This window comes from Phoenix dactylifera, chromosome 6 (genome assembly GCF_051530095.1).
Source record: "Phoenix dactylifera cultivar Ajwa chromosome 6, Ajwa_hap1_PhDact_Kaust_v1.1, whole genome shotgun sequence".
In the NCBI taxonomy this organism is placed as follows: Eukaryota; Viridiplantae; Streptophyta; class Magnoliopsida; order Arecales; family Arecaceae; genus Phoenix; species Phoenix dactylifera.
In genome coordinates this window covers 36,801,106-36,823,136 of record NC_143195.1, presented here as the reverse complement: position 1 = coordinate 36,823,136, position 22,031 = coordinate 36,801,106, and the positions used below count along the sequence as shown (strand labels likewise).

The 22,031-nt window shown below is 36.8% G+C and overlaps 2 protein-coding genes across 2 annotated transcripts; both read left to right on the top strand.

Moving 5' to 3' along the window:
- The first annotated feature begins 1,082 nt into the window (after window positions 1–1,082).
- On the top strand, window positions 1,083–15,508 carry LOC103700880 (26S proteasome non-ATPase regulatory subunit 4 homolog). The gene is made up of 11 exons (XM_008782776.6): window positions 1,083–1,251; window positions 1,382–1,495; window positions 1,671–1,776; window positions 3,321–3,435; window positions 3,518–3,727; window positions 3,815–4,127; window positions 9,179–9,305; window positions 11,692–11,795; window positions 11,891–11,959; window positions 14,701–14,792; window positions 15,252–15,508. The coding sequence occupies exons 1-10, from the start codon at window positions 1,240–1,242 to the stop codon at window positions 14,749–14,751; spliced, it is 1,221 nt and encodes a 406-aa protein (XP_008780998.2). The 5' UTR covers window positions 1,083–1,239; the 3' UTR covers window positions 14,752–14,792; window positions 15,252–15,508.
- A 4,025-nt stretch (window positions 15,509–19,533) lies between these two features.
- On the top strand, window positions 19,534–21,769 carry LOC120105897 (actin-depolymerizing factor 5). Its single transcript, XM_039118659.3, has 3 exons — window positions 19,534–19,685; window positions 19,829–20,088; window positions 21,352–21,769. Exons 1-3 carry the CDS (start codon window positions 19,548–19,550, stop codon window positions 21,500–21,502), a joined length of 549 nt encoding a protein of 182 aa, XP_038974587.2. The 5' UTR covers window positions 19,534–19,547; the 3' UTR covers window positions 21,503–21,769.
- Window positions 21,770–22,031: the final 262 nt, after the last annotated feature.

The window sequence follows — 22,031 nt, the reverse complement described above, 5'->3', positions numbered from 1 at the left end:
TGGGGGTGCATTCCATGAATACGCTTATTAAATTACTATTTGCATGTATATTCTTATATATATATATATATATATATATATATATATATATATATATATATATATATATATATATATATATATATACACGTACTTATACCATCTAATGTCCTTAAAAATTAAATGACTTAAAACTAAAATAACTGAAATACCCTTACGGATAGATATGTAGAAAAAAATTTTAAGGGCATACATGTAAATAGCAACTTTACAAAGATATTTATATAATTTTTCATATTTAGAAGGATATATATTCAAAAAAAATTAAAAAAAGATCAAAACTCGGCTGGAACTTAGTAAGTCTTTTATGATTCAGCTAGATCGACACATCAAAAATAGAATATTAGACGATCATTTTGTTAATGCTATTCTCCATTTGATTTTAATATAATTATCATTATTGAATCTATGACATCTATATATTCTTTATTTTTTAAAAAAAGTTCAAGCATATCATATTTAAATTAATTATAGATGCTCAGATTGGTAAAATATTTTTTAGTAATTTGTAAATATTAAGTTGTTGTTTGTTCTTGAAGCGAGAATTTCGTACAAGCAACATAATTCATTTTATAATAGTTGATATTAACATGAGATCATGTGACACGATAATGTTAATCATTATTTACCATCTTTTTTATTAAAAAATAAATTATTTTTACTAAATTTTGATCATTTTTTACTATTTTTTAATTGCATACCATTCTAAACATATGTAATTGTATGAATATCCTTACAAAGTTACTATTTATATGCATATCTTTATAAAGTTTTTTTTTTTTTTTTGCGTATCTTTCTGTAAGAATATTTTAGTTATTTTAAATTTAAATTATTTATTTTTTAATGATGCTATTTAGTATACATATATATATATATATATATATATATATATATTATACATATAAAATAAATATTTTATAAAAGCATATATGCAAATCATAATTTTACGCACACATTTTTTATTTATTTATTTTACATTGATGCGGGCCGGCGTGCACATCTAAACTTTAGCCACGCGTCGTATTCTTATTTGTCTTTACCAAAGTAGACGTGCGGCAGACTGGACATCTATTCCTTGCTCCAACTCGTACCGTCGTAGGCTGTCTCGATCGCAAGCAAGAATTCTTGAAATCTCTCTTCCGACCTCCCCTCCTCCCTCCATCGCGGTTTCTTCTTCGATCTCCATCTCGCCTTGTCGCCATGGTTCTTGAGGTCACATCTCTCCCTCTGGGTCCCTTCCTTCTTCCTCCCTTCTTATTTCCTTCCGTTCCTCTCGGTGTGCATAATTTCGTCGGATCTTTAGGGTTTCGCTGAAACCTAGTCGTTTTCTTGTTTCTCCCAGGCGACGATGATCTGTATCGATAATTCGGAGTGGATGCGGAATGGGGACTACTCGCCCACCCGATTCCAAGCCCAAGCCGACGCCGTCAATCTCATATGCGGGGCTAAAACGCAGGTAATTACTCACCTTTCCCTCGATCTCGCCTCCATCTTTACTCCAAACCAACGCTTGAAATTATGGATTCTAGGGGTGTATTTTTTTTCTTTTTTTTCATAGGATTGGTCTACTATTAGGGTTTTAGATTATATGCCTTCTTCTTCTTATGTATTATATATGTCCGATCCTACAGTCTAATCCGGAGAATACAGTGGGCGTCCTGACGATGGCAGGCAAGGGGGTCCGTGTTCTAGTCACTCCAACCAGTGATCTTGGAAAGATCCTAGCTTGCATGCATGGTAGAATTTTTCTTTGCAAAATTTATTCTTTTTTAGCGTTGCATCTCTTTATTTATGATAAACTTCTGTTTAAACGAACCCCAATTTCTTCATAATAACTATTTTATCATTCAAGTAGTAGATTGTAATTTGGATAGTCCGCTTTTGCTTCTTTTAGGATTAGATTGATTCTCCGATCTAGCTATTCCACGCTTTTTTACACTATAAACTATTTGGTGAACTGAAGCTTCAGGAATTTTGGAATATTGGAGATGGAGGCACCGCAGAAAGTCACATCTTTTTGTTTGAAGAAACACTCTTTTGAGTGGTATTTTGGTGGATTACAAACGCACTTATCCTGCAATTTAAGCAAGGATTATAGGACATATATCCCTGCACTGTTCTTTTTATCTGTTTCATGATGATTGCTTTTTTTTTAAAGTTTCCTGTTTCCAGTGGCTCTTGATAAGAAGTCTTGGAACATAAAGAAGGAAAAATGGACAAATTGTTTTGCATATGGTTAATGAAAACATAGGAAATTTACTCCAGTACTACATATAATGAATATTACACTGATGAAAACTAAAGAAAAATAAGGAGAACATGTTAAAGTTCTTCCACAGATTATAGATTACCTGGAGCTTTCATTTTAATCTATGGAGGCTGCAATTTTCTGTGCTCATTCAAAGTTGCCCTGACTCTTTTGAACATCATGGCTTTAGATGTGTATGTAATCATTATACATAAGCTGGCTGTTATCTGAGCATGTTTATGGTACCTGCTGGTGTAATGTTATGGTTATGGCCTTATGGGCTGTGTTATGGCATGATAAATTTCATTTCTTCTTAATCATTAGATTATCCTTTTTCCTCATACTTTCATTATGCTAAAGGTGTAGGCAAGAATACTTGATTAGCATTCCTTTCTTCCTCATTGTGATGTTACAATTTAAATTGTTGAATCCTTGATGCTACAATTTATACCTTAGAGCCATAGCTATTGGTCATCCATGATCCTCATAGAGGGCATCCATGGATAGGAGGCTATGCAATCAGATTTTGGCTTTGTTTCCTATTCAGAATGGCCAACTGATGGCAATTCAACATGTTGCTTTCCACCCATGTATTATTTATGATGACCAAATCATATATTCTATTTGTATATACATGCTAATATGTGTATTTGTCTTTTTCAATGTAGAAAGTCTATTTCTTATTTGAGAGTGTTTTCTAAAATTTTCATTTTTAAAATGTCAGTTCACCGATATCTTCAACTCTTTGAAGTTCATCTTGAAAATCAATAGGTTATTTTCCCTGCTCTTAAAATTTTTATTAGAGTTCTTTCAGAAAAACACATGACTGAAGAGATATTAAGAGATATACATGCTAACAATTACTACCTGTTTTGTATTCTGGGTTGAAACTTGAGATCTATAATGGCAAAACATGCTAGGCAGAATAGCCTAAGCTCTGCTTGGTGTAAAGCAGAGATTCATCTTCTTGTTATACTATTTGACTAACTTCTCATATGTCATGGCATGTATGTTGATTGCTTTCTGTATGCAGGGTTGGAAATTGGCGGTGAGATGAACTTGACTGCTGGGATCCAGGTTGCTCAGTTGGCTCTTAAACACCGCCAAAATAAGAAGCAGCAACAAAGGATCATAGTATTTGCTGGAAGGTACAGTATGGCCAAGATGTGTTTTTGCACTTGCATGATTATATGGATTTATGATTTTCTTGTCAAACCTTTCATGTATTAGTCCAATTAAATATGATAAGAAGACATTGGAGGCAATTGGAAGAAAGTTGAAGAAGAACAGTGTTTCTCTTGATATTGTTGATTTTGGAGAATCTGATGATGGCAAACCTGAAAAACTGGAGGCCCTTCTTGCTGCTGTAAACAATAATGACAGCAGTCACATAGTTCATGTCCCACCTGGACCAAATGCTCTTTCTGATGTACTTATAAGGTATAACTAAAATTTCCAGAAGTCCATGATACAACTTAAGATCCATGAATCATGTCCAAGTTATCTCATTTATTTATTGTTTTGCAGCACACCAGTCTTTACAGGAGATGGGGATGGTGGGAGTGGTTTTGCTGCTGCTGCTGCTGCGGCTGCAGCTGGTGGCTTGTCTGGATTTGATTTTGGAGTGGATCCTAACATAGATCCTGAGTTGGCTCTTGCACTTAGGGTTTCGATGGAAGAGGAGAGGGCAAGGCAAGAAGCTGCTGCTAAAAAGGCTGCAGAGGATGCTGCTAAACAAGAAAAAGGAGGGGAACAGGCTTCAAGCTCTCACGATGCAACTATGGCGGAGCCAAACAGTAGCTCAGTACCTGCAGTTGATGATAAAAGACATAATCTGACAGTTTGTTTCCTTTCCTGCCTTTTCTGACTAAATATGGAAGTAGCCTATGCATCTCTAATGTTTCTATATTGTGCTAATCATCTGATTAAAGGGTTTAGAAAATTATATCATGACATATTGTGCATGTGGTGGAAATCCACAATTCCTATTGCTGTTTTCCCTCCTGACATGTTAATCCTATTTATGACAACTAAATGTTTGAAAAATCTTTTTTTTTCCTTTTTGGTTTTGATTGGGCTTGTGAATTTACAGTCTTTGTGATATCAATGGTTTCACTAGTTATGGTCCAAACATCGGATTTCCAGCATAAGAATCACCAAAAGTCCACAAAAAAAGAAAAAAAGAAAATAAGTGTAGCCAAGAAAAGTTTGAATATTGTAAAATATAGGTTCTGTTGTGTAACTTTTTTAAGCTGAGTCAGTGCTCACATATAAGTTCATAAAGTATATTGGTATTTTGTACCATGAATATGTATTTACTTTGAACTTCATTTGTTTGAAAGTTCATTTTAAGTAATTATGAAGCTTTCTAGTCTCTACTCCCTAGTGCATTCAAATACTTTCTTCATTGTTTTTCACTATAATATACAAACATATTGAATTTAGATGACTACTTAATTAAATGTGTAGGGTTATAAATTGTTAAATTTGTTTTATAGATAGTTTTTTTTATTCATCCTAGTTTGTTTATCACGTTATGATGGTTCCATTATATTATATATCTCCCTGATATTAGTTCTTTGAACCTTAGGACTCTTGACATTCTTCTTTGACCATTTTTTATTTCCAAAAATCAGAAGTAAGACACTTTGAGAAGGTAGCTGATCTTTAGCATTTTATTCATTTACATCTTAGTTTCCTCAGGAGTTGCAATTTTTTGTCTGATGCTCTGTCTGACCCATTCTAATCTGAGAAATAATAGCTCAAAAGAATCATCCCTTTGTCTGGAATTTGGCTCCAAATGTGATCATCTATCTAAATTTAAGTTCTTGTTGGGTCCAGGTCTATATTTTTGGACAACTTGGGGCAAGAGAAGTTAAAAATTACTAGACTTTGCTCCATCCACCCTTTAACATAGCCTTCTCGCTTGAGATTTGAGATATCCTTTAGATGACCAACTGAGCTAGTTCCTAAACTCCTTTCCCTTTTTAGCTTTCTCTCTCTTACACACAATCCCTAATATCCCTCTTTGCTTTCCTCCCATGGCCATTGAGAGAGGAAATAAAAAGAGGGGGAGGCATGTTCATGGATATGACAGAAAAAAGGGGCATTTGAGTGAGCATCATCACTAAAGTTCAACTTGGCTTGTGGAATAACAACATTTGAAATCCAACTCGTGGTGGATGCCTCTAAATTACAAGCCTTCTCTCTATACTATAGAACCCTTCTCAGATCCATTGTACATCCCTAACCATCTTGGATTTTATGATAATTTTGGTTTTTTTTTTTTGAGAAAAAGGTGTGCTGACCCTAGATAGTTGGGAGGAGACTGGATTTTTTCAATGTATTACTATATTTTTATGGAAGGTGGGAGATGGATTTGGTTTAGGCTCTCTTTGGATCAGTGGAACAAAGTAAAGGGGTAGGAGACAAGGAGGGGTTGCTATTTCTTTTTCTTTAACTAGTAGGTCCACTTAGTTTTTAGCCAGTTAGTGAAACTGGGCTACTTCCAGATTGACATTTTTTAAACCAGGCCAGGTCCTTGTCCTAAAAATTTTCTGAAATTTGTTTTCCAAGTTGGATCCAAGCTCTGTGCAACCTCAATATGATGTCCAACCCAAACTCGACATGGACCTGATCTTTTGCCACCCATAATTTTCCTACATGATCATGAATAGAAAATATATCCACTGGATATAGAACCACCCCAAAAGACATCTAAGTTTGAGATTTTGTTTTAACTTTCATCTGCATTTAATGCTGAAACAACACTATGCAATTGCATTCCTGCTCTTTCCACCAGATTTCAATTTTATTGGGAGTGTATTCATTTGTATCCCTTTTTTTTTTGAGTCAGGAAGTTATTTGGAGTTGTGCATGTGTGAAGGTTGGTTGAACCATCTTGAGATGGGTGGGACACCTCACGCTGTACCGACCTAGCGAGGAACAAGGACGAAATGACCTTCCATCTGGTCCCATAGCTGAACCTGGTTGGATTGAGTGGAATCAATCAGTTCTACCTGGTTTGGGGCAGTACTGACCAGCAAATGCCGATTTGCTTGGGTGTCTTGACCCCTGCCCTTTTTCTCATTTGGTGGCTTCTCTTTATGGGAGCAAGTGGATTAGGGTTTGGGGGCCCACTAGTCCCGTGTCTTCAGGGGTCTTCTCTTCCTTGGCATCACTGTGGAGGTTGTGGCTGTGCGTGCAGCATGCAGTGGCTTGGCTGTGCAGCATGCCTTTTTTTTGGCCCGGTTGGGTGTCTAGGGTGGATGCCTTGTGCATGGTGGAGGGGTGTGGTTATTGTTCTATGGGATGGCTGTTGAGTATGCCTTTGCCTATTTGATGAAATGCTTTCAGGCTTTTTCTTCCCTTTTTTTCATTTCCACTCTCCTTTATCCTTGGCTGGTGTTATTATTGGTGCTGGCTATTGTTGTCCATGGTATTTACTACCATCTGCTGTATTTACCAACGGGCAAGGTTGCAAGGGTTGATGGCTTGGTGGATTTGTTGTCATCAGAGTGGTTGATGGTCGAGCAGCTCCATAGTGTCCTCTCGTCATGATGTAGAGATTCATGTGAGGCTAGTGATGAGATGTGCTTTAAGGCACTTTGGTCTTCCAAGTTTTTGGTGTTTCAATGCTTGCTTCATTAAATATTTTGGTGTCATTGCGTTGCTATCATGAGAAAAGGGTGTATTGGTGCTTGATTAGCACAATGGAGCGTACATACCATGTTTTGTTGTACGGTCCTAGTATTGGTAGTGCCAACCTTGCATGTGAGTGATTTTAGCTTTAAATATCCCATGGGATTAAAAGGAGGGAGAATGAGAGACATTTGGTGGAAGTGTTGATTCTTCATGGAGTGCTTGTAACGTGGATCAGCAAACAATTAATTGATGACCCGTATAATGCGATAAGAAGGAAGGGAATTTGATCATTCATGGTAGAGGCAAATTATAAGGTGGCCCATGTTGATGATGTAAAAACATTTACTAGTATTATTACTAATTGGTTGTGGGTATTGTAGATGCATTAGTATTGTTTTGATTTCGCTGGTTTTACCTTTTAAGTTTGAGTTGAAGAAGTATCCAAAATTTTATTTTGACTTTATTGTAATTTTTGGATTTAGAAAACCTATATAAAGTAGAATTAGTATCTAAAATAAATCGACTTAAATATAAGTTTTGAATTAGTTATTAGAATTTAGTTTAGAAGGTCTAGAGGATTCTTTGGTATTTAAGTCCTGAAATGTATTTATTTTTTTTCCTTCATTCTCTTTTATGTCATCCTTGTGAAAGGGTATTTATGTTTGTAGTTTTTCTCGTATCCTTGGGGGAGTGGACTTTCTCTTTCTTTATATCTTGTACTTCTAAATTTGCAAGTGGTCCATTAGAATGTACCTTAGGGTACTCATTAATTATTACCAGCTGAAAATTTTGAGTAATATCATATAGTTATTGAAGGTCTAACTTTGGAAGTATGTTTTGAAGATGCAGCTCCTTCAACACTATATGCGGTGCCTGGCTAAATTGGCACTTGTCTTTATAATTTATTATTGTATTGAACTTCTCCCCTTCATCTTTTATCTTAACACATTGTGACCTCTCAAAGACCCTAGTTTATAATCATTTACCTTTATCTTTTTTTTTCCCTCTTTCAACCTTCATATTACATTTCTGACCCAAAATTGGCCTTCATAGCTTGTTCTTGCACCGACCTATATTGCAAACTGTTCAAGACATACTTTTCAATTCCCAATTCTCAACACAAAAGCCCCATTTGAAGTCCTTTATTCTAGTTCACTTTAAAGGAGCTATAGGACTTGTCCAAATTGAGGACTAAGTGAGAAATGAGTATGTTGAAGGATCTATAAGAAGTGTGCAAATTAAGGACAAAGTGATGGATTATTGATTTATGTGGCACGGAATGTAGAACAAGGATATGAGGGAGCTCCCGTAAGGAGTGGGTACATTAATCATTTTAAAAAACTTAGGATGAGGGGAAGACTTAAAATAATATGGATGGAAGTTACAAGAAAGGATACTGAAAACCTTGAAATAACATTGGGAAAAGCATTCAATAGGAATGCATGGTAAATGAGGATTTGTAAATCTGAGGACAACTAGTTTGAACAAGGCTCCCTTTTTATGGTATCTTTTGTGGTTGGTATTGCTCTTCATATGCAATCTTGGATCATAGGTGTACTATTTGGTTCTGAATATTGTTGCGTAATATTGATTAAAATGAAAAGAAAAGTAGCTTATAAACTTTTTATTCTTTCAGTACCCTACACACGAAGCAAAAGCAATGCTGAGAATCTTTTTTAGATATCGACTGTTTTACATTGTTCTAAGATAACAAAAGAAGTGGTCTTATTTTAGAGGAAGCACCTGAATTGGCATTGTCTGTCCAAACGTTTAGTAAGAAGGTGCTCTGTCGAGTTGCTCCAGATTATTCCGTCCCTGAACCTTAAGAGTCATGAGTGCACATTACAAGAGAACATCCTTTAGAAGTTCATCTGTCGGGAAGCTGAATCTCCAAGAACACTCAATATGAGTGTTTATTCAAGATGTCGATTATTCAAGGGGCCATATGTAGATGTTGTTCCATTGTGAAATATAATGCTTGTTATACAGAATTAATAGTGTTAAATGGATTAAATGTGTCAGGAGCACTGACATATGATGTTGTAGTTCTCCTTTACGGGCTGTATATGCATACTTATATGTTATCATGGATTATTGATGAATTTAAACCAAAATTTGCTTTCATCGGTATTTTAATATATGCAAGCATGATTCTCTGTGTAGTATATTTATTTTTTATAATTATTATATTATTCCACTAACAATTCTAGCAACTGTAGATATCAAATGTACTTCTTGTGGTAACAGGATGATGAGGCTGCCTTGCTAGAGCAGGCTCTTGCAATGTCGATGGATGACCCTAAGTCCACTAATGTGGCTGTGGCAGATACTGATATGTCAGAGGCTACCGCAGATGACCATGAATTAGCACTTGGTTTGTTTTGTTGTTGCTCTAACAATTCATTTATGAACAGCAAGATTAGGCATATGTTTTCTTGCTTTTGTGGAACATTCTTTATTTAAGTTACCTAAAAAATCTAAATGCTAAAAAAATCTCATAATCTATGACAGGAATGCTATTATCACTTGTTTATCTGAATGCCTGAACATTTTAACTGAATAGCCCCCCTTTTTTTCCTTGTAAGAAGCAGCAAACTAATTAAATTCAAAGTTAATTTTCTCTTTAACTTTAGATTAAGCCACTGAAATTAATGTGCTGGTCAAATCATGTAATGGAAACTTTCTCTTTAACTTTAGATAAGCCAGAATTTCACCTATAAAGTTCAGCTTATCTTTATCATAATCAGTTAATAATATATTATATGCTCTGATATCAGCCTCAGGTATTTGTATTATATTTATTTGGAAAAAATCTTTCACTAAAAGTTCATTATGACTGTCTAAAGTTAAATGCTGTGACAGGTCTAATAGTAGCTTCATTTCTCATTGTAGTCTTAGCCCAAATTGTAGAGATTGATGAGGAGGTTACTTAGTTCGCAACTTGTTCGAGGGTGGAACTTGGTTTACATATTTGAGTAAAGACCTCTTGGAGTCACTTGTTTGATACTTTAATTTAACTTATTCTATTCTTTTGTGGTACAATATCATATCTCTTTGAAGTCCAGTCTGTTACACCTCAAAGATGAAAGATATGTATACATATATACACATTTGCATGCATACATCTGTCTTTGTGCATCATATATGTGAATAGCAGTCTACTCTATGCTTGCTTAAGCATTTTTGGCCCATGTATAGTCTGGCGCCTATCCATACCATCGTGAAATCACATTGGTTCATACCGTTAGATAGCATTTGGTTGTGGAATAAATTTTGGGGGAATGAGAAAAAGTTATCTGGGTACTGTTCATGGGACGGACTTATTCTGAGGATAGGAGCTTTTTAGCACCTGGTTGGAGGGATAAGTGGAGGAAATAAGCGCAGGGAATAAAGTGCATATAATGTGCATCGTATTTCATGATGACTTGGATTTTATCGCAAGGACAAAAATTGCCCTCCCACTTTGTTGTATATTTAGAGAGTAAATAGGGGCAAAAGAATAATTCGAGTGGTAATATGGTAATTGGATGGATCCTAGTCCTGCAGAATAAGCCTATCTAAGCCTAGGGCTGAAATTGGCTTATGACATAAATGGAGAAGAGGGATAACAGCTGGGATGGTATAAGTGGGGAATAAGAATGTTGTTTGGTAGAATAAGTGCGGGAAGTGGGGGGATATCCCCCAATTCTGTGACCAAACAAGGCCTTAGAAAAGAAGCAAGATGGTGGACTCCTTTTTGCTCACTAAGATGTGATTAGAGATGATGTATTCATAGGAAATCATGTTGCCTTTGTTGATTTGGAGTTCATGGAGACCCCTTTATGTACCTTATATGGCTACTCATATAATATAACCTCTTTTGCTAGTAAAGATTCACTAGTTATCTAGAGAAATGACCAAGTCATACCTCATTATCATGATCTAGGTTGTGAATAGAAAAAGGGGCACTTAAGGTGATAGGGCTCCTATATTGCTCGAGGCACTAGGCACAAAAATGCATTTGCTCGAAAAACATGAGGCACTAATTTAATTGAAGTTCAATAAATGTATTAGAAATAACTACGTATGTATCTGAAGATTATACAGGTATTAAAAGATTAGTTATTCAAGTTTCAACATCAAAAAACATAATTGTCTTGTACATTACATGTCGTGTTTCACAACTTTCAAAGTATCACATCAAAATACAACTTCCCTCAAAAGTCGGCAAACATAAATCACTGGATATCTGTAGTAGCTTCAAAATTCAAACATGGTAGCAAAATATCACTTCCTAAAACATGTTTGATGAACATGACAACTTTAAAAAAAAACAAATCATTGAACATGGTAGAGTAGCCATTTATTTATAAAAATGCCAATAGACCAAAATAAGCCTCAAAATAAAACTAATAAGCATCTAAAAGAATGAGCCAAAAAGGGATAGGATGTATACTGCTGGATATTGGAGAGGCGCTTGCCCAACACTCACACTTTGTCCTAGGCACTTGGCTAGGCATTGACTTAGCAAACTCACGTCGCATGACTATTGAGGCACTCAAGGGCTTCCTTGCCTCGCATGAGTACCTAGGAGGCCTACAACACCTTTGACAACACTGACCATGATTGGAATAATACTATGATATCTTTGTTCTGCATTTAAAAACTTGGTTCCTTGTCATAATTGCACATTTTTGCTTCCTTACTACTTAACAAACTTTATCTCTTTTAGATCTAATTGCAGTGTTATGATTCTGATGCATGCACTGCTCTGTTTGCAGCCCTTCAAATGTCTGTTCAGGATAATGCAAAAGACTCACCAACCCAGTCTGAGATGAGCAAGGTTCTGGAGGACCAGTCATTTGTTTCATCTATCCTAAATTCGGTATAGCATTTACTTGAATTTCTATGATTGTTAAATCTCAGTTCTGTAGTGTTATGGTTTACCGGCAGCATATAATGACTATTTCACTCTTACAGCTTCCAGGTGTCGATCCTAATGACCCTTCTGTGAAAGATTTGCTTGCATCTTTACAAGGCCAATCTGAGGTATGTCTTTATGAGCCATTTGTTCTTGTTCTACTAGGATACATAAACTATTAATTGCATCTTTTTGGAATATATATTTTCTGGGGTGGTTGAAGGAAGATACGTATTTAATAACATATTCTTATCATATAGATGGTTTTCATTGGTTTTGCTTGTTTCAACATGTTTCTATTTCCAGTATGCTACAGGTGCAATACAAGTGTCAAAAAGTCACATTGTTTTATGTTATTTACCCTAGTATCTTGATTTGGTAAATGAGCATTAACATATAATAGATGCTATTCTTGATGTGGCAACTGGTTTACAACATTTAACAATGACAGTACTAACAAGCAATGTTGTTTCTATTTGGATTGGATATTGTGGATCCTTCACAATTGCATCAAAGTTTCATTCGCTGTTATTTCTTTCGTAAACAACCTTGACTGCCATTCAGGTTTCCATTAGATTTAAGCGTAGATCGTGCCACTCCTTAAGATGACGGGACCATGTGAGGCTGGCTTCACAGAGCCACGATCACTGCCCGCTTTCAATGGTGGAACAATAACGGGCCGCTGCACCATGCGCCTGCTACTGCCTACAGGCATCATCGGGCGAACAAGCACCTTTTTAAATTCCCATCAAAAAAAAAGTTCTCCATTAGATTCTCCCTTTCTTTTTTGATCTCTTCACTCAGTTTCCTGACCTATGCTTCTTTAATATTATTGGACATACCATCATCAATAAATATCAATTCTATTTTTTATACAATTTCCTTTGTATATAGTCAGTCAAACTCTACTTTTCCGAAACATTCACCTCAACATGCTGACTGCTACTGCTATCTCCTTACATGCCTGAGAGCTCCTTACGGCAGCACTTAAGCCGACCTTCTTACTGTTCTGTAATTTTCCCACCTCATAATAATGTGGCAACTATTGACAATTCCTAGAACATGACAGCCATGAATAGCCCAAAAGTATATCCCCACTTGATCTACCATCAGCAAAAGTATATATATTCACCTTGTTGTTCATTATTTTATACAACAGATAGATTTGAAATTGCAAAAAACTTAGGGTGTTGATGTTCTCCACTCCCTTGTCTTGTTCATGGTGTTTCATCATGATGGCTTTCAGTTTGTGGATAAATTTTGCTGGTTTCAAAAGAAAACACTTGGATATAGTGGCATGGGATCCACTGCCTGACTATAACTTTCTTAATAATGTCACTGGGATTGAATTTAATTAGAGTTTGTTCAATGAAATATCCATTAATATACTTTCACTAGCTTAAATTTGGGAACCCCATATCTTATTTTATTGTCAACACCGCATAAGTTTCTCAATGAAGCCATCTTATGGATGCTGCTAGTTGTTTCACCACAGATTTGGGTCCATGCAAGTGGAAATACTGTATAATTGTAGTGCATAATTATTGTTGACGCTGCATCATGATGCATAAGTAAATTATTTTCCTCATGCTAGCCATATATTATGGGTGATGCTTCTTCGCTTAAAGTGTATGCTTATAATCAAGTGCTCCTGTGTGGTGCTCTTAGTTTTCAACTCTTTGCTTATCCATACATGTATGTATTGCATATAAGTCTGTAAAATCTGGATCACAATGTTGAAAATGATGCATCCTATACGTCTTTGATGCCATCTGAATTGAACTTTACATATAGCTTCACATTCTACTTGATATTAAAACTTGACATGTCTATCATAGATGGCTTTAACAGGGTTTATATAAATGGAAACAATGTTGCGTAGAGGATTAGATATGCTCTGATTTCTTTAAGCTCGTTCCAACTCTTAATTGCAAAGTTGAAAAAAGGGGAATCCAATCAAGCATCTTATATGCTTTTATATTACCAATATATTGACTTTGAGGATCTGAAAAAACTGGAACGAAAAAGGGTAACATAAATGGTTTAAAACTTAATCGAAGTGCCATTCTACTTGCAATCCTATTGTGTTTCAAAGTGCCATAAATTACACTTCTGAAGGTTTTGATACCATCTGAATTAAACTTTACATATAGCTTCTCGTTCTACTTGATACATACACTAGAGATGGCTTTACATACATACACTAGAGATGGCTCATATAAATGGGAAAAATGTTGCATGGAGAATCAGATATGCTCTGATTTCCTCAAGCTCATTCCAACAATTTAATTGCAAAGTCAAGAAAAGGGAATCCAATCATGAATCTTATATATTACCAATATATCCACTCTGAGGATCTGAAAAACCAGAGGAAAAAAATTGTCATTATAAAGGGTTCAAAACTTCCTTCAGGAAGCTCACTTTGTGTATGTTGAAGTCATAAAATATGCTTTATGCAACTTGCAAATCTGTTGTGCTTCAAAGTGCCATAAACTACACTTTCGAAGGATCAAGCCTCAAGTTTTTTTAACACTGTACTGTCACAAGTGAAACTGATCAAAGAGTAAAATAAGAAATTTAATACATATCTAATTGTTTCTTTTTGTTTCATTGCTGCACAATTTGGGATAATGGTTATATCATATATTTCCATAATAAATGTTCTGAACTTAATGTTGTCAATGAATTTACCATTAGACACCTTGAATCGCGCAGTTGTCATTGCATGCCGTTTTGTGTTACTTCGCTCCTGCCAAAGCTGGTTATTACTAATTGAATTATGTTCAATTATGTTATTTGTTTAAACCATTTTAGTCTGAAGTTCTGATGCTGATTTTATTGTATATTCTGATCGTGCTCATTTTTCCAGTCCCAGCAAAAGCAAAATGAAGATAAGCAAGAAAATGAGGAGGATAAGTGAATGATTTCCTATAGTCTGTTCGTGCCTGCTTGTTCTCCAAGGTAACATTTGATGCCTAAGCTTGATCTCAAGGCATGATTTAATTCTCTTATGACCTAGTTTCTGAAATGTGGAGATACACAGCTTACCAATTTTCCTTTTGTTCGCTAGAAACATTGCCTACCCTCTGTTATTCCTTTGGTGGCCATTCTATTGTTTAGTTGAATCTTTTGGCTCCAAATATTTCCCTTTGATTGAGTTTTCATTTAGATGATTAAAGATAGTCACAGGGTAGGTAATTCTTCCCATACGTTACCTGCTTGATAACCCATCAGTATTGACAGCTATCTTTGAGTCCTGTTCGTACTTATATAAATCATTAGTGATCTGACATCTTTCTGTTACTCATTTTGCTTTTTCACAAACTATTCATCTACCTGCTTTCTCCATGTTTAAGCTTTTTCACGAGCTATTCAAACTGTAGCACTCATATGGCAAGTTTATTCATTCCTTTGCTGCAGGTCGGTCACCCAGACTTCAGCAGCAACAAGTCAACGGATGCGGTCATGGATTAGAGGAAGCATGCTATTTCATATGAACCCAACAAAAACACATTTTTCTCTGTGGCTAATCAACTGGAGCAAATATTTTGTTTTCATAGACTGTTCTTTATGTTAATTATGTTAAAGAGTTATTGGTATTTGTTAAGGTTGATTAAACGATGTTGATTTGTAGCACTAGCAGCTCTTTAGATGAATCAGAGAATAATCATTCATGACGTGAAAAGCTTCATGCCATGTGAGACTCAATAACAGGATTTATCGATTAGGAATTCAATAGATATGTTGAGGCTTATAGGTATGAGACACCGTCGGCATTAGCTTCTTCACTTGCCCGCGGCAGGATGGACTCATGGTCGAGTCCTAGTCTGCAGGAAATTGTCGCTTTTAAGTAGGCCCACTGTGAGCCAATTACCGTCCGTTTGGAGCAAGCTCTAGGGCCATTCGCCTTCTTGCAAGTCCCTATTTTCTTCCAATATTTCTTTGTTATCGTGCTGAAGCAGGAGGAGAGGGAATTTAGATCTAAAAAATTTGGAAAATAAAACTTCTGCAAAATCGAGAATTGGGAGTTTTTGGATGAGAGCCTGTGTGCGCTTCAGATCTTCGCATCTCAGCCACCAATATAGCGAAGCGCGTTAGGGTGTTACTATGGTGCATGTATATGTTTTATTTGTTGTGAACTTTCAATCCTGACCATTGCAACTAATTAAATGGAGTTGCGAAGGGGATCTTGTTGGATTTGATTCCTGGAGTCGCAGAGGTTTCATGGTCTCCTTTTCGTCCAATTTATTATAGTTGCCAACCGCACCTCTCCCGCCAACTTTAACCGGTTGCCATGAGAAACATCAGGGTTCATCCATTATTAAGTGGAGTGAATGGTAGAAAAAATATTAGAAAAATTATTCTACATAGATTTTAAGAAGCACCATAGAAAATTCCTAATTTTTATGAGGTGCATACCAATATTAAATTTTTATCTTTTAAATAATCACTATAATTTTAATTAACTAAAATAGGAGTAGGCTATTCTCAGCTTATTTTTAATGGCTCGTTTGGTTTGTGGAAAAATTTATTCTTCATTGAAATATTTTTTCTGAGAAGTATATGATACCTCAAAAAATAGATTTGTATATTTAGTTAACCATGAAAAAAAATGAAAGTGATTTATATTTGGTTGAACAACTATTTTTTTGAAAAAAATATGTAAATACCTATTATACCTCTAATAAAAGGAAGATCTTACTCCATATTTTTGGAAAAAAAATATATCAGTTTCTAATCGATGGAAAAATTATTTTTTCATCTTTTTCTTTGAAAACTTCTACCAAACATAACACATTTCGCTATTTTTTCATTGATCATACTTTTTCTGTTATTTCATTTCTCATCTAGATTGGCCTGCCCATCCTACCACCAAAAGAAGGGACATTTTGTCCTCCCTATGAGCACGATTTATTTTGCAGATTCCTTCCAAGTGGTGATCTCATGACACCTGAAGCCTGTTTGATTTGATTCATGGCCCATGTTCCAGTCACAATACAGTAGCTATATCTAGAATTTGTTTGGAAAGGGGACCATATGTGATACACAGACACACACGAGATAGAGCCACTGATGTCCAATCTTTGGAACTAATGTGAGGAAGATCATGGAGATGGTGAAACTGTTAATATGAAGGTGGAAATGACTAAATCCAGAAAATTGATGAAGAGGCCACAGATAGCAGTCGTAGCAGAGACAAGTGGGGCCGGATGGCTTCTTTCCAATTCATAGATTCGTTTGTCCTCCCTTGCCCGCTGCATGACAACGAAGACTAGCCGGGACCGTATAGGTCCCTTCGTCCTCTTGCATCCACTCTTTTGCTGCCCGCAGCAGCGTTTAGGCTTCTAGTGTTTGTAGTCTGTGTGGAAGGAAGCTAAAGCTGATCCTCTGATTCCTTTCGATCAACACCTAACCATAATTCTGACATCCACCGTGCCCGTGTCTTCAGTTGGCAGTCATTATAGGATGGACAGATACCGATCACCTTGTTTGAAAGCCTCGTCATGCTCTTTGTTTTCGGACGTCCCTTCGATGGGCCTTGTTGGTTCTCTCTGAAATTGCACCATCTGTTTGTTACTTGATCTCTTAAGTTTCCTGGAAGAAGAATTAATTTTACTAAGATTGAAATCTGTTTTTTTTAAAAAAAAATTGGATTCAATGGTCCGATCTCTCGTACATATAGCTGCTATCTAGGGAGGAAAAGTTTTTGGAATAAATGCTAATGTCAAACTCTGCGTCTCCATTTTCCCAAGCTGTGTCGGCCAAAGCTGAGAGAGCCCCCTTGTCAAGTTACAGTTAGTGAAGCAGTTTTGTAGAAATATGGGAGATTGCAATCTTTCGTGCTTCCAATCGCATGCACCCTTCCATCCTCTCACATGCATCACATATCTCCGATAAAGTAGACATCACCTCAAAAGGTTCGATCAGTAAAATATTTTAGGCTTCATTTTTTTTTTGTTAAATCAAATCCAAAACTTATAAAAGGTTTATAAGCATTTACAAATAGTATAAATATTATTGGATAAATATAATGTTCATAGCCAGTCATAGAAGTCACTTTGTTCTACTGTGCCGGATATGATCATCATCCACCATCTCTTTGGCCCTAAAAGGTCAAGCAACTGTTGCAAATAAATCTAAATAGACTACGAAATAAACCCCCCATGACCCTGTTTACTTAGAGTTTTCTGGGTACATAATTTTTACCAGAAAATTAACCAGCTAGTCAAAAAAAGATTGAATCATGTAAACATTGTCTTAGTGAGTTAGTGCTTGTTTGGATAATTAGGTTGAAAATTCTATGAAATTTATGGAATGAGCCAAGCCCATATTGACAAATGCTCAGAAATGGCTTTAGAATGGGACGGATGTCTGTAGAAACTTTATATTGACGAATCTCATATAATTTGTGCATTTGAGAAAGTACTTGGACATGAAAGGGAAAGCATCCCCCTTTCCCACATGCTCCATACTCAGCTTAATAATGATAACAATGTTTCTACGAACCATCGTTTTACAATATTCCTGCGGTGGTTGCTACCTTTTCCCCACGCACACACATATGGACTTGCATCTTGATTACTAAACTGGATGAAGAACCACAGCATGATCCAATAAAAGAATGTCTATTGTCCTGAAAAGCTTTCTTGAACTTTCAAACAGTTATCCAGTGTACAAACTCTCTTGCCACCCACCATCTTCGCACACGGCCTCGCCCTTATTTTAGTCATCGCATCCCTTGTCTGCTTTACGTGTATATTGGAGCAGCCACTAGTTGTCAAAAAGTTACGTTCCTCGTGCGTTCTTTTTTGGTGTAATCTCATCGGCAGTCTTTCCTTTGAAGCAAAGGACGAAACGGAACTCGAGGCTACCGGTTGGATCGAAGACTGGGACCAAAATCCACGTTGGATGGTTGATCTACTCGATCCACCTTCAGAAGGATTTAAGAAACGAAACATGCACTGGCCTCAGATTCCAGATCTAGTTGGGATTTCGATCCCAGTCAAGTAAAACTAGAACCTTAAAATGTTTGAATTCCAATGTACATTTACGTGAGGGAGGGGAAGTAGCCCTTCTCCAAGATTTTGCGAGTACAAGAACTACTGGATTGTTATTTATCCTGTGCTTTAGGATATTGCTTTCTGAAGGATTCCACCATAAATCTCATTCTAGTCTCTCTCTCTCTCTCTGGCCATTTTTTTTTTGGCTCTCTTTATTTCAGCCTTAAAAGTATACATTATATAAAAAAAATATTTTAACATTTGATTGGACGTGTCCAATGAGACCCAATAATGGTACTGTTATATGATGATTTTCTGAATTCTCCGTATATTAAAATAATTTGCCACATGGACTCATTTACCAGGCCTATCTTGGAAGTCCATGTAACCTGTCCACCTGCCTCCAAATTGAGCAACTTTCACTAATTGATCAACCCACACCTCCCAAAAAGAAAATTATTGATAACAAGCGAAGCTCACACCATCTAAAGCAGTGATGGGCCCAATTGAGATCAAACATATTTGTCCTAGTACCCTTTTTCCCTACCACACAACTAAAGAAAGCTTTCATTAGTTTAAACAATCTATATAATATATGCGATAACAAATATTTAGAGAAAGGTGGGTAATGCTGCAGACTGGATTGACTGTATCTAGGGCTGTGTAATTATACCATTTTACTGGGGGGATAAAAACAAAAGGCTATGCAATTTAGATGAGGGACCAGGACAACTCTGAAATTCAGGTCTATTATAAATATTTCCGAGCCTCCACATCCCAAAGGCCTGCAAAGAGAGGACACGCCAGCAACTCCACAACCCCCCCTGCAACCATGGCTATGGCTTTCAAGATGGTAATCTGGATGTCAACATCACCAGCACCACCTTCTTCTTCTTCTTCTTCCTCCTTTTCTGGGTTCTTCGATTGAATTTAATCGTCGAAGTTTGCTCTGCTTTGCATGGCTTAATTTGATGTGTCTTTGGAATTGGATGGCAGGCGACGGAGGGGATGAGCGTAAAGGAGGAGTGCCGGCGGTCGTTCATGGAAATGAAGTGGAAGAAGGTGCACCGATACGTCGTGTACAAGATCGACGAGGGGTCCAGAGCTGTGATGGTGGACAAGGTGGGCGGTCCTGGCGAGGGTTACGAAGAGCTCGCTGCTTCCCTCCCCATCGACGACTGCCGCTATGCTGTCTTCGACTTCGACTTCGTCACAGTCGACAAATGCCAGAAGAGCAAGATCTTCTTCATCACATGGTTATCTCTCTCTCTCTCTCTCCCTCTCTCTGTGAGGTTAATTTTTTAAGATAGGAAAATAATGAATGTCCAGGAAACACAAGGTTTGTCCTATAGATTTGGTGATCAAAGACATCTTCTTTATATATATATATACACACACAAGTTAAGATTGACATAGTTCTTTTACATCAAAAAAAAGATTGACATAGTTCTTAAATTAATGAGCCTGCAGGTAGATGCAATATAACCGCGACTTGAAAGAAGATTAAAGGCAATTGATAGGGCCTCTTTCTGCCTGTATGTATTGTATTCTAATTTCATTTCATTCTGTAGCTAGCCTGTACTAAAGGCCATCACGAAGGCTTTGCCCAGAAGAAAAAAATGGAAAACCATGAATGCCGAACTTCCCTGCTATAATTTTTATTGCATAGAAACTTTATGCCCGGCATCCATATCTATCTAGATGTTCAAACATATCAATTTGATGTCCATATTACGGTGAAGGTGGTGGCCCATGTTAGGTGGTCACGGTTCCGAAAGGTAAAGTTAGATCATCCCCTACCTTACTCTTAGCATATTCCTTGTTGCTTGATTGGCCTAAACTTTGAGATAGAGGACATCAAAATTCCTGTCATGTATAAATATTGTTTTCAGAAGAACGCCAATTACCTTCATAGATTACGACACTCGCTTTCGGTGTATGATTTCTAAAGTTTTTTATTAAAATTACATAAAGTTGTGGGATATATATGCACAACATATTTAATGTGATGTGCTCTCAAAGATAATATAATGAGTAATTGTATGGTTCCGAAGCATTTCCACCACCTCCTCTAACCGAAGGTTCAGAGGGATTAAAGAAGAAATGCAATACTCAAAAAAAAAAAAAAGGTGAATAAATAAAGCATTAAAAGAGAAGGTCTTGATAAAAAGCAGCCAAACACACTACGCGTCAATCCTTATCACAAACAGTCCATGCAAGACAAGACCCCCATGGCACTTTTTTTCCTCTTTCTTTTATTTTTTTTCCAACAGAAGGTATCTTATCCATCCACCCTGCCGACGCCTTTGATCATGATGTGAGCCAGACCTACCCAATATGTTTGCGGTTGCAATCATGCTTGTTGCTGTCTTTGGTACTGCATTTCTTAATGTACACTGCTGACAAACTTATTTCTCCAAAGTAGGTTGAGCCATTGGGCCCATCACATACTGTTGTTGTTAATAGCCAAAATGATGATGGATTGGGTTCTTCTTCTTCTTCTTCTTCTTCTTCTTTAGGTCTCCAACTGCATCAAGGATAAGAGCAAAGATGCTATATGCCACTTCTAAACAGGGGTTGAGAAGGGTGCTGGAGGGAGTCCACTATGAGGTGCAGGCCACGGATCCTACTGAGATGGGGTTTGATGTTATCAGAGAAAGGGCCAAATGAGAAGCTAAAACTGCTCTTCACTGCTGCTGCTGCTTGCTGACTCTGCTTCTCTCGTTGCTTATTTATCTACATTTAGATGTGTCTACTTATGTGTCAAAAAACTTTATGATAGCACTCGTTAGATGCTCACCAAGGCGTGGGGGCTGGCAAGCTTGGCCGCCCATTTGCTCTTTTAAAAAGTTTGTATCCTTGCACTTAATTTAGTGGTTGGTAGCCTTGTGATGTAAGAATAAAGACAAGCATGGTTGTTCTCTCCCTTCAGAATAAGGTAATCAGAGGCTTGTTTTGGTGAGGGGTCAGGTCAAAGGAGGAAATCAGAGCTCGGATATCTTGGTAAACTTAGGCCCAGGCCAGCCCAGAGACCAGACTGGGCCTGTCGAGGACCGAGGTCAGCATTTAGGCGAGCTCTTTGGTGTTTTACTGACGCCCCCAACGTAGAATGGAGGTCAGTGATTGAAAAACAGAAGAATTTGGTGGAATGTCTGATTCATGTGACCAAATCAAGCATGTGTAACATATGTCGATGGCT

Excerpts from the sequence above, each read along its gene's own strand:
- LOC120105897 (XM_039118659.3), top strand. The coding sequence starts at position 19,548 with ATGAGGGACCAGGACAACTCTGAAATTCAGGTCTATTATAAATATTTC. Across the intron at positions 19,686-19,828 it reads TGGCTATGGCTTTCAAGATG|GCGACGGAGGGGATGAGCGT; the intron begins GTAATCTGGATG and ends ATTGGATGGCAG. Across the intron at positions 20,089-21,351 it reads AAGATCTTCTTCATCACATG|GTCTCCAACTGCATCAAGGA; the intron begins GTTATCTCTCTC and ends CTTCTTCTTTAG.
- LOC103700880 (XM_008782776.6), top strand. Across the intron at positions 9,306-11,691 it reads TGACCATGAATTAGCACTTG|CCCTTCAAATGTCTGTTCAG; the intron begins GTTTGTTTTGTT and ends CTCTGTTTGCAG. Across the intron at positions 11,960-14,700 it reads CTTTACAAGGCCAATCTGAG|TCCCAGCAAAAGCAAAATGA; the intron begins GTATGTCTTTAT and ends TCATTTTTCCAG.